We start from the raw sequence: 12879 nt of genomic DNA, 5'->3' as shown, positions 1-12879 counted from the left end.
ACTAAATTGTCCCTTGGAAATTGTTTTGACAAAGTTTTAGGATTTCATTTACCAACAAAGATAATTCTCTATTTTCCAGCACTCTGAAACTTTGGGACTACAGTAAAGGAAAGGTACGTGTGACAAGACTGATGGATTAAATTTAAAATCCTTTTCATTACGCACTTGAAAGCACTGATTCACTGGGGTGCGGGTTCCACACACACTGACTCTCACTGGGGTACGGATCCCCCACACACTGACTCTCAGTGGGGTACAGTTCCCACACACACTGACTCTCACTGGGGTACAGGTCCCACACACACTGACTCTCACTGTGGTACGGGTCCCACACACACTGACTCTCACTGGGGTACGGGTCCCACACACACTGACTCTCACTGGGGTACAGGTCCCACACACACTGACTCTCACTGTGGTACGGGTCCCATACACACTGACTCTCACTGGGGTACGGGTCCCCCACACACTGACTCTCACTGGGGTACGGGTCCCACACACACTGACTCTCACTGGGGTACAGGTCCCACACACACTGACTCTCACTGTGGTACGGGTCCCACACACACTGACTCTCACTGGGGTACGGGTCCCACACACACTGACTCTCACTGGGGTACGGGTCCCACACACACTGACTCTCACTGGGGTACGGGTCCCACACACACTGATTCTCACTGGGGTGCGGGTTCCACACACTCGGACTTTGAGATTTCATTTTGACAATATTTTAGCTGCATCTTCATGGCCCAATATAATGGTCGTTAATCTGCCTGCGTGTCACCCTGAGTGCTTCAGCTGATGATGTGCACCCCTGTCTGCCTGGGAGGAGTTGCTAACACTCACTGTCTGTGTTCCAGTGTTTGAAGACCTACACAGGGCACAAGAATGAGAAGTACTGCATATTCGCCAACTTCTCTGTTACTGGTGGCAAGGTAAGTCTGATCGTTTGTCTTTCATTCTATGGCTGGGGTCACCCAGGTTTCAGTATGGGACAACAATCGGGTTCCCTGTTTGTCTCCTTTCCTGTTGGCTTACTGCTGGAGCCTGTGATTTCTGCTTCCATCTTCCCAACTCATCGTTCTGCTCACATGAGAATTGCCGAGTTATTGAACTATAGAGGGCATTATGCTTGGGCCAACCCTGTCATTATCTAGTGAGGCTTACTTGATTGTCGGGGGGGTCAACGAGCTCTATGAGGTGTAAGGACAATATTCCTGCTTTTAATCTTGCAGATCTGAGTGAGATATTGTCGGTTACAAATCCATCTGTGTAGATTTAACCACAGTTAACAGTGCACAGTTCTGGTCTCCATGTTCCAATATAGATATAGAGACACTAAATTTGCAAGGATTGATTTTTTTAAATTTTAACTTAGTGTACCCAATTCATTTTTTCCAATTAAAGGGCAATTTAGCATGGCCAATCCACCTACCCTGCACATCTTTCGGTTGTGGGGATGAGACCCACACAAACAAGGGAAGAACGTGCAAACTCCGCACGGACAGTGACCCAGGGCCAGGATCAAACCCGGGGCGTCAGTGCCGTGAGGCAGCAGTGCTAACCACTGCACCGTGCTGCCCATAGATTTGCAAGGATAGTACCAAACTCGGGAAAGAGTGAAAAGGTTGGGGCCCAGAGGAGAGCAGGCATGAGGGGCGACTTGTACAATTCTTTAAAATTCTGAAGATGTTTGATCTGATATATATAGAGAAAATGTTTCTGTATATGTTGAAGACCAGAACTAGGAGGCCACCCAATAAATTTCAATCACTATTATATCTTTTTTTTTTATAAATTTAGATTAGCCAATTATTTTTTCTAATTAAGGGGCAATTTAGTGTGGCCAATTCACCTACTCTGCACATTTTTGGGTTGTGGGGGCGAAACCCACGCAGACACGGGGAGAATGTGCAAACTCCACACGGACAGTGACCCAGAGCCGGGATCGAACCTGGGACCTCAGCGCCGTGAGGCGGTTGTGCTAACCACTAGGCCACCGTGCTGCCCTCTCACTATTATATCTAATCAGGAATTCAGGAGAAGCTCCTTCATCAAAAGAGTGAGGAGAATATGGAACTCGCTCCCACAGTGAGTGGGGAGAATGTGGGACTCGCTCCCACAGTGAGTGGGGAGAATGTGGAACTCGCTCCCACAGGGAGTGGGGAGAATGTGGGACTCGCTCCCACAGGGAGTGGGGAGAATGTGGGACTCGCTCCCACAGGGAGTGAAGAGAATGTGGGACTCACTCCCACAGGAAGTGGGGAGAATGTGGGACTCGCTCCCACAGGGAGTGGGGAGAATGTGGGACTCGCTCCCACAGGGAGTGGGGAGAATGTGGGACTCGCTCCCACAGGGAGTGGGGAGAATGTGGGACTCGCTCCCACAGGGAGTGGGGAGAATGTGGGACTCGCTCCCACAGGGAGTGAGGAGAATGTGGGACTCGCTCCCACAGGGAGTGGGGAGAATGTGGGACTCGCTCCCACAGGGAGTGGGGAGAATGTGGAACTCGCTCCTACAGGGGCTGGGGAGAATGTGGGACTCGCTCCCACAGGGAGTGGGGAGAATGTGGGACTCGCTCCCACAGGGAGTGGGGAGAATGTGGAACTCGCTCCCACAGGGAGTGGGGAGAATGTGGGACCCGCTCCCACAGGGAGTGGGGAGAAGAATGTGGGAACTCGCTCCCACAGGGAGTGGGGAGAATGTGGGACTTCGCTCCCACAGGGAGTGGGGAGAATGTGGGACTCGCTCCCACAGGGAGTGGGGAGAATGTGGGACTCGCTCCCACAGGGAGTGGGGAGAATGTGGGACTCGATCCTCACGGGGAGTGGGGAGAATGTGGGACTCGATCCTCACGGGGAGTGGGGAGAATGTGGGACTCGCTCCCACAGGGAGTGGGGAGAATGTGGGACTCGCTCCCACAGGGAGTGGTCATGGGGAAAGACAGATGTATTCAAGGGGAATCTGGGAAAGTATATCGGGGAGAAAGGAATAAAAGGATACATTGATCGGTTGAGCTGAAATTGAAGCATAGACCTGTTGGGCTGTGTGGCCTGTTTTCTGTGCTGTGGATGATGTGGGGTTTTTCGCTGAATAATTGTGATTTTCCTTTTTGAAGTGGATTGTCTCCGGATCTGAGGATAACTTTGTGTACATCTGGAACCTCCAGACAAAGGAGATTGTGCAGAAATTACAGGGACATACAGGTAAGGAGTGGGTTCGCATGTCTGTGAACGGCAATCATAGGATTGGGCACATTCGCACTTCAACATAGAAACAGAGTTACAGTCCATTGTGTCCGTGCTGGCTGAATTGTGCTGTCCACTCTCTCCCCACCTTCCAGTTCATGGGGCGTACCCTGTAGGTTCCAGTACCTCGAGTGCATATCCAAGTGTTTATTTTAAATGTGGCAACATTCACTGAGTGACATAAGTACTCAACTCTCCTCTAATCCTTCCAGCAATTAGTTTAACTCTGCATGTTGCTTATTAATATCTAATAATGAAAATAGTTCCTTCCTAGTCATTCGATCTGGGCCTCTCATAAATTTTCTAATCCTCAATTAAATCTCCCCTCTGCTTCCTTTGTTCCAAAGAAAACAATCCCACTAATCCAATGCTACCTCTCAGCTACAATCCTTCATTCCTGCACCATCCCCGGAAGTCTCCTGTCTACCTTCTCTGGAGTGATCACATCCTTCCTATTTGTACTGACCAAAATTTTATACTGTACTCTAGCAGGGTCCAACTGGTATTTTATATAATTCTCTCAGTGCCTCCGCATTCTCCCACTATGGGCCTCAGTCAATAAAGGAAAGTGTGGGGCGGCACGGTGGCCTAGTGGTTAGCACTGCTGCCTCACGGCGCTGAGGTCCCAAGTTCGATCCCGGCTCCGGGTCAGTGTCCGTGTGGAGTTTGCACATTCTCCCCGTGTCTGCGTGGGTTTCACCCCCACAACCCGTGGGCAGCACGGTAGCATTTGTGGATAGTACAATTGCTTCACAGCTCCAGGGTCCCAGGTTCGATTCCGGCTTGGGTCACTGTCTGTGCAGAGTCTGCACATCCTCCCCGTGGTGGGTTTCCTCCGGGTGCTCCGGTTTCCTCCCACAGTCCAAAGATGTGCAGGTTAGGTGGATTGGCCATGATAAATTGCCCTTAGTGTCCAAAATTGCCCTTAGTGTTGGGTGGGGTGACTGGGTTATGGGGATAGGGTGGAGGTGTTGACCTCAGGTAGGGTGCTCTTTCCAAGAGCTGGTGCAGACTCGATGGGCCGAGTGGCCTCCTTCTGCACTGTGAATTCTATGATAATCTATGAAACCCAAAGATGTGCAGGCTAGGTGGATTGGCCATGCTAAATTGCCCCTTAATTGGAAAAAATAATTGGGTAATTAAATTTATTTTTAAAAAAATAAAGTGTTCCCTATGCCGCTTTAACCACCTTGTCTGCCTGTCCTACTACCTTCAGTGATCTGGAGATATGCACACCAATGTCCCTTTGTTCTGTTGCAGTTCTCTGAATCCTACCATTTATTATGTATTCCATTGGCTTGTCTGCCCTCCCCAAATTTAATTTATTAATTTTTATTAGTGTCACAAGTAGGCTTACATTAACACTGCAATGAAGTTAGTGAAAAGCCCCTAGTCGCTACATTCCGGCGCCTGTTCGGGTCACAGAGGGAGAATTCAGAATATCCAATTCATCTAACAGCACGTCTTTCAGGACTTGTGGGAGGAAACCGGAGCACCCGGAGGAAACCCACGCAGGCTCAGGGAGAATGTGCAGACTCTGCACACGCAGACAGTGACCCAAGCCGGGAATCAAACCCGGGTCTCTGGAGCTGTGAAGCAACAGTGCTAACCACTGTGCTGTTGTGGCGCCCAAAATTAATTACCACTACAATCCCGGACCAGACCCTCAACAGTTGCTGGGGGACTGGACAGAAACCTTGATATTTTATTTTCATTCCAGCCGTTTTGAAGTTGGGCGAATGGAATTTTTAAAATAATAATCTTTATTATTGTCACAAGTAGGCACATTAACACTGCAATGAAGTTATTGTGAAAATCGCCTAGTCACCATGTTCCGGCAACTGTTGGGGTACACGGAGAATTCAGAATATCCAAATCACCTACAAGCACGTCTTTCGGGACTTGTGGGAGGAAACCGGAGCTCCCGGAGGAAACCCACGCAGACACGGGGGGATCGTGCAGACTCTGCACAGACAGTGACCCAAGTGGGAATCGAACCCAGGACCCTGGCACTGTGAAGCAACAGTGCTAACCACTGTGCTATCCTATATTATGAGGGTTCCCTGGGGAGTAGACAATACTAGACGTTGTGTTTAGTTTTAGAAAAATGGTTTAGTTACTGGGAAGAGCCAGGGGCTTGAAGCAGTCAGGTGTTGAGGTTGCTGTTGAAGAAATTCAGTTTTAGATTGGGATGCAGCCAGAGAAGCAGCTGGTCCCTTACAATCAGAAACAGGAATGTACAATAGGGCACAAGAAATGGCAGACCGCTAAATACATACTTTGGTTCTGTCTTCACAAAGGAGGACACAAATAACATACCAAACATGTTGGGGAACACAGGGTTTAGTGAGAGGGAGGAACTGCAGGAAATCAGTATTAGTAGAGAAATGGTGTTGGGGAAATAGATGGGATTGAAGGCTGATAAATCCCCAGGGCCTGATTATTTACATCCCAGAGTATTTAAGGAAGTGGCCCTAGAAATAATGGATGCATTGATGATCATCTTCCATGATTCTGTGAACTCTGTAACAGTTCCTACAGATTGGAGGGTGGCTGATGTAGCTAATTTAAACATCACTGTTTAAACAGGGAGGTAGAGAGAAAACAGGGAATTATAGACCAGTCAGCCTGACGTCAGTAGTGGGAAAAATGTAGCCCATTATCAAAGATTTAATAGCAGAATACTTGGAAAACAGTGACAGAGTCAGCATGGATTCACATTATTATCTTTATTAGGGAAATCGTGCTTGACAAATCTACTGCAATTCTTCAAGGATGGAACCAACAGAGTTGATGAGGGGGAGCCAGTGGATGTGGTTTATTTGGACTTTCAGAAGGCATTCAACAAAGTCCCACATAAGAGATTAGCGTGTAGAATTAAAGAGCATGGGATTGGGTTGGTTTATTGAGGTGAATAGAAAACTGGTTAGCAGTCAGGAACACACGGGTCTTTTTCCAAATGGCATGCAGTGACTAGGTGTGGCCTGACCAAGGTGTTGCAATTCCTCTTGCTCTTTACGACTCCCCAAAAGCAAAATACTGTGAATTCTGGAAATCTGGTGAGAAACAAAGTTTTTTTCAATTTAGAGTACCCAATTATTTTTTTTCCCCAATTAAGGGGCGATTTAGCATGGCCAATCCACCTAACCACATCTTTGGGTTGTGGGGGTGAGACCCACGCAGACAAATAGAGAATGTGCAAACTCCATACAGACCGTGACCCAGGGCCAGGATCGAACCCGGGGCCTCAGTGCCGTGAGGCAGCAGTGCTAACCACTGCGCCGCTGTGATGCCCCAGCGAGAAACAAAGTTAACATTTCGTCAGAACTTTTGCAAGTTTCTACTGCTCTCTGCACTATGATGGTGTGATCAGCAGACTTGTTTATACAGCCCCCTATTCCTCCATTCAAGTCATTGATAAAAATGTTAAATATCTGAGTTGACAGTCCAGATTCCTGAGGAATATTACTGTTCACTTCCTGCCAAAGTGTAGGGAACAGAAATAAATCAGGTCTTGGAGAAGAGGAAGAGAATCTAGTGGTGGAGGTTTAGAAAGTTTGGCCATGCAATGAGGAAGTGAATAATAACGAGTGTTAAAAGACTCGAGTTTGGTTGAAAGCTTTGACGCTGTGTTGTCCTTCAGCAGCATTTCAAAGTACCTTCTTGAATGTGAAAGGGTTTTGGATATCCATGCATGGATTAATGGTGCTGTAGAGGTTTCTGACGTGCAGAACGGTAGCACATGGGTTAGTGCAGTTGCTTCACAGCTCCAGGGTCCCAGGTTCGATTCCCGGCTTGGGTCACTGCCTGTGCGGAGTCTGCATGTTCTCTCTGTGACTGCGTGGGTCTCCTCCGGGTGCTCCGGTTTCCTCCCACACTCCAAAAATGTGCAGGTTAGGTGGATTGGCCGTGATAAACTGCCCTTGGTGTCCAAAACAAAAAGGTTAGGCGGGGTTACTGGGTTATGGGGATAGGGTGGACAAAGAACAAAGAAACGTACAACACAGGAACAGGCCCTTCGGCCCTCCTAGCCTGTGCCGACCATGCTGCCTGTCTAAACTAAAATCTTCTACACTTCCGGAGTCCGTATCCCTCTATTCCCATTCTGTTCATGTATTTGTCAAGATGCCCCTTAAATGTCACTTGTGGAGGTGTGGGCTAAATTATAGAGTGCCCTTTCCAAGGACCGGTGCAGACTGGATGGGCTGAATGGCCTCCTCCTGCACTGTAAATTGTATGATATGATTCTTGCACAATTGTTTTCCTGTTAAGTGGATTCCATGCAATTACATCTGTATGCTTTTATTTGGAGCTTGTTACAGCTCAGTACTGGGAGTATTAGGTACAGGTGGAAGCCATTTAGCCCTTCATGTGAAAAAGTATCTTGTATTAACACTGAATGATCAAGCACTGATTGAATGGGTATGCCCTGTGTTCTGGACCGTATCATTTCTGTCAGATAAAGCCACTGATGTCATCAAACCAGCAGCTTTGTGGCAGTTTAGTGATGAATTCAGCAGTTATGTGACCCTGACTCTGCCCATCGTAGTCTGTCGACATTCCCTACATTGTTTGTGGCGTTTGTTGGAGGGGTTTCCTCTTGCTGTGCTGCGTTTGCCTCATCGACTCTTTGTCTGTTCCGTTGCAGATGTTGTGATCTCCACAGCCTGTCACCCAACAGAAAACATCATCGCATCGGCAGCACTGGAGAATGACAAGACGATCAAATTGTGGAGGAGTGACTGTTAGAGCAGTGTCTCCGCTCTGAGAAGTATGCCCTGTCCCAACCTGCCTGACATGGGGACAGGCCTCTCGAACTCCTAATGTCTGGGACTGCAGACTCTGCCTGAACCGATGACACGGGATTACAGACCGACAGGGAGCATCGGAACAAATCCTGTTTTTACTGTGGATTCATAACACTTTGCAAATTATTGTATGCTTAAAAATACATACACAGGCGTGCACACTCACGCTCGTGCACACTCACGCTCGTGCATACACGCACCTGACTGAAGTTTTTTAAGTGACCAAATCACTTCTGGTTTTTCCCCCATCTCGATTCCTGTGAAAATTCATTTTTTTAAAGCAGTTTTAGTTGTTGATAAAAATGTTTTTGTAAACTTGATGTTGATGGCTGCAAGTTTGAATTAGCCAGGTAACCACCTTTGTCTTTTAAATTCCTTTTCTTGTGTGTCTCCTTGTCTCCAAATATTGCCCCCGCTCCCTGTCCCTCCCCCCAGTGCTGTTCCAGCTGTGGACTGGGTAACTGACTCTGCTGACTGCCGCTGACTCCTGTGGCCTTTGATAGTCCGACCATCGGGCTGCGGTTTCCCAAGCCCCGGGCCAGCCTCTGATCGAGTGTGCCATCCACGAAGATCCAGCCTGCTGAACACCCCTCACTGCTCCTGTGTCCACATCTCCCAGCAGTATTTAACTCTTTTAGCGTTACTGACAGTACTCCTGCTAGCCTGGGTGTGACCTATACCCAACCATACCAGGAGTCCGTGCTGCAAGCACGTTGCTTCCAAAGAAAATTGGACTTGTGCCCAGAATGTGCGTTGGGTACGTACCTCCCCAGCGTTTCGGTAGTATTGATGGACAGCCTGCTGTCAGTGGATAATGCCATTCGACACGTGGCTTTAAACTCAATGGGAAGAGCTCTGTTGCCACTCGGTCTAACACTGTTACAGGAGATGATTAATCCTTGTAATCCTGGGCTCTTGTCACCATAGTTCTGGGGGGGGGGGGGGGGGGGGCAGAGCTATGGTTCTGGGCATTCTGTTCAACCCCCGGTTCAAACCACGGGAAGAACTGATCTGATCTCCATTGCAACTTGAGTCAGCAAGTCCACCCTCGTGTGACTGCACTGCAATGGGGAGCTGATCACATTTTTAATGCAGTGATGGATCAGGGTAGGAGCAGCTCTTGTTGTATGGGACTCAGTAACAGAAGGTCCTGGTTTACTCCCTGCCCTGTGCGCTGAATGTAGGTGAGTCATGGCCTGAGCTCAGGATGGGGAAAATCAAATTGGCCAAGGTTCCTGCTGCTGCGCAGAACCTCCCATTTCTGTACAATGGAGTCCAGCTTTCAATGGGGCTGAAAGGACCATTAGAAGTGAGCTGACATTACGGAGCAGCTGTGGAACACGGGATTTTCTGGTGTGTTCACTTCATTGAGCCACTGGGGAGATTTATTGCAGAGTCTGAATTGGAGTTTGTTTGCAGGAAGGTATCGGCAGGTTAAAGGCTTGACTAGAATTTGGTGCTGAAATGTGTCTTTCCCCAAACCTTTCCCTGTGATCTCCAGTGGTGGCAGCTTTTACTGGATAATACTTTGTACAGGGTTTCGACTGTGGAGCCAATATCTTTTAATATTCGTCTGAGTTGCTGATGGTACTGTGTAATTAAAAAGACACTGAAGAAATAACTTCCCAGTGTCGTTGAATACTAGTGTGGCGATGTCTCCTGGAGTCGAGACTTTCAGCTATCTGAGGTTTAGGTGTAATTTCACCTTGATTTCCCAGTTAATACAGGTGGTTTCAACGGAATAAAAGCTGCTTTTTCTTGTTCGGGTTAGGGCTGAGTAATGTCATCCTGGAACAGATCCCACTGTGAACGATTCTTATTAAATACACAGACTGTTATTGGGGGTGAAACTAATCAACGTTCTGATTTCAACCTCTCACACTGGGGTACAGGGCTAGTGGCTACAAGTTTGTCATTAACAAAGATGGATTCCATCAACAAGGGTTCCACCCGCTGACTCTCACTGGGGTAGGGGTCCCGCACACACTGACTCTCACTGGGGTACCGGTCCCACACACACTGACTCACTAGGGTACGGGTCCCACACACACTGACTCTCACTGGGGTACGGGACCCACACACACTGACTCACTAGGGTACGGGTTCCACACGCACTGACTCTCACTGGGGTACGGGTCCCACACACACTGACTCTCACTGGGGTACGGTTCCCACACACACTGACTCTCACTGGGGTACGGGTCCCACACACACTGACTCTCACTGGGGTACGGGTCTCACACACACTGACTCTCACTGGGGTACGGGTTCCACATGCACTGACTCTCACTGGGGTACGGGTCCCACACACACTGACTCTCACTGGGGTACGGGTTCCACACACACTGACTCTCACTGGGGTACGGGTCCCACAAACACTGACTCACTGGGGTATGGGTCCCCCACACACACTGACTCTCACTGGGGTACGGGTCTCACACACACTGACTCTCACTGGGGTACGGGTCCCACACACACACTGACTCTCACTGGGGTACGGGTCCCACACACACTGACTCACTGGGGTACAGGTCCCACACACACTGACTCTCACTGGGGTACGGGTCCCCCACACACTGACTCTCACTGGGGTACGGGTCCCCCACACACTGACTCTCACTGGGGTACGGGTCCCACAGACACTGACTCTCACTGGGGTACGGGTCCCACGCGCACTGACTCTCACTGGGGTACGGGTCCCACACACACTGACTCTCACTGGGGTAGGGGTCCCACACACACTGACTCTCACTGGGGTATGGGTCCCACACACACTGACTCTCACTGGGGTACGGGTCCCACACACACTGACTCTCACTGGGGTACGGGTCCCACACACACTGACTCTCACTGGGGTACGGGTCTCACACACTGACTCTCACTCGGGTAGGGGTCCCACACACACTGACTCCCACTGGGGTACGGGCCCTGCACACACTGACTCTCACTGGGGTACGGGTCCCACACACACTGACTCTCACTGGGGTACGGGTCCCACACACACTGACTCACTGGGGTACATTTCCCACCTTTTTTGTTATTTGTTTGCCTGGAGAAGCCATTATAATTTAATCTTGAAGTTAACATTTCAGTTGACAGTGTGAATGGTGATGCCAACAGGGCATTTCAGGGTGGAATTCAGTATGTGGGCGAAGATCCCGTTTGTTCCTTGGTTTGTCCTCGAGTGGTTAAGGTTTGGTCACCAACCCTGTCGACTGATAGCAAATGAAGACTCCATTGACACCTGACCTCAAAAGGAAACCCCTTTCTGTGTGAAATATTGTAGCCCTTACTGGAAGGGGAGCCCTTCTCTATGTTTCATTTCCTAACTGTCAGCATCATTAACCTGGTAACTGGCTTGAGTAGTGAAGTCCCAGGTTTCAGCTCTCCCTGGGAAACCCTTTAATACTTCGCTTTGAGTGGTCTGCAAGCCTACATCATGATGATCCACGTGCGCGTCAAAGAGAAGCTCGATCGTAAATTGCATCCTTGCATGAGGCAGGATGAGACTGATCAGGAGCTGGAACCAGTTCCACTCCCAACCCCTAACTTAGTTCAGAGAGTGCCAGGACAGCTGGGTTTCAGGCCTCACAGCAGCTTGGGAATGAGCACGGTTACAATGTAAATCCAGAGGTGAGTGACTGCCTTTAACATCAAGGCACCATTTGACCGAGTGTGGCATCAAAGAGCCCTAGCTAAGGGCAGCACGGTGGCCTAGTGGTTAGCACAACCGCCTCACGGCGCTGAGGTCCCAGGTTCGATCCCGGCTCTGGGCCACTGTCTGTGTGGAGTTTGCACATTCTCCCCGTGTCTGCGTGGGTTTCGCCCCCACAACCCAAAAATGTGCAGAGTAGGTGGATTGGCCACACTAAATTGCCCCTTAATTGGAAAAAATAATTGGGTAATCTAAATTTATAAAAAAAAAGAGCCCTAGCTAAACTGGAGTCAATGGGAATCGGGGCAATCCCTCCACTGTACTACCTGGCATGAATGAAGATGGTTGTGATTGTTGCAGGTCAATCATCTCATGCCCGGGATATAAATAGAAGCAAGAGGAGGCCATTCGGCCCTTTGAGCCTGCTCTACCATTCATTATAATCATGGTTGATCAAGTTCAATACCCTGATCCCGCTTCCCCCATAATCCCTTTAGCCCCAAGAGCTATATCCCCTTGAAATTGCACAATGTTTTTGCCTCAACAACTTTCTGTGGTCATGAATTCCACAGATTCACCACTGGGTGAAGAAATTTCTCTTCGCCTCAGTCCTAAAAGGTTTACCCCTTATCCTCAAACTATGACTCCCACTTCCACACCATTGGGAACATTCTGAATCTACCCTGTCTAATCCTGTTAGAATTTTGTAAGTTTCTATGAGAACCCCTCTCACTCTTATAAACTCCAATGAATAGAATCCTAACGACTTAGTCTCTCCTCATATGACAGTCCCGCCATCCCAGGAATCAGCCTGGTAAACCTTCGCTGCCCTCCCTCCATAGCAAGATCATCCTTCCTCAGATAAGGACACCAAAACTGCACACAATACTCCAGGTGTGGCCTCATCAACGCCCTATACAATTGCAGCAAAACATTCCTGTACTCATCCTCTCACTATGAAGGCCAACATACCATTTGCCTTCTTTACTGCCTGCTGTACCTGCGCGCTTACTTTCAGCGACTAATGCAAAAGGACACCAAGGTCTCACTGAGTATCCACCTCTCTCAATTTACACCTATTTAAATAATCTGCCTTCCTAATTTTGCTACCGAAGTGGATAACCTCACATTTATCCACATTATCATGCATCTGCCCACTCACTCAGCC

The 12879-nt window shown here is 48.8% G+C and overlaps 1 protein-coding gene across 1 annotated transcript in view; it reads left to right on the top strand.

Annotated features, from left to right (window-relative positions):
- wdr5 (WD repeat domain 5) overlaps window positions 1–9700 on the top strand; it is a 40806-nt gene extending 31106 nt beyond the window's left edge. Inside the window, exons 11-14 of the mRNA XM_038781632.1 lie at window positions 80–113; window positions 861–935; window positions 3119–3206; window positions 7897–9700. Of these exons, the coding sequence (XP_038637560.1) occupies window positions 80–113; window positions 861–935; window positions 3119–3206; window positions 7897–7997 (298 nt within the window). The 3' untranslated portion in view covers window positions 7998–9700. The remainder of the gene's footprint in view (window positions 1–79; window positions 114–860; window positions 936–3118; window positions 3207–7896) is intronic.
- Window positions 9701–12879: the final 3179 nt, after the last annotated feature.

This window comes from Scyliorhinus canicula, chromosome 21, assembly GCF_902713615.1.
Source record: "Scyliorhinus canicula chromosome 21, sScyCan1.1, whole genome shotgun sequence".
Lineage (NCBI taxonomy): Eukaryota > Metazoa > Chordata > Chondrichthyes > Carcharhiniformes > Scyliorhinidae > Scyliorhinus > Scyliorhinus canicula.
The sequence above is the reverse complement of the archived record's forward strand: the minus strand, read 5'-3'. Positions and strand labels throughout refer to the sequence as shown.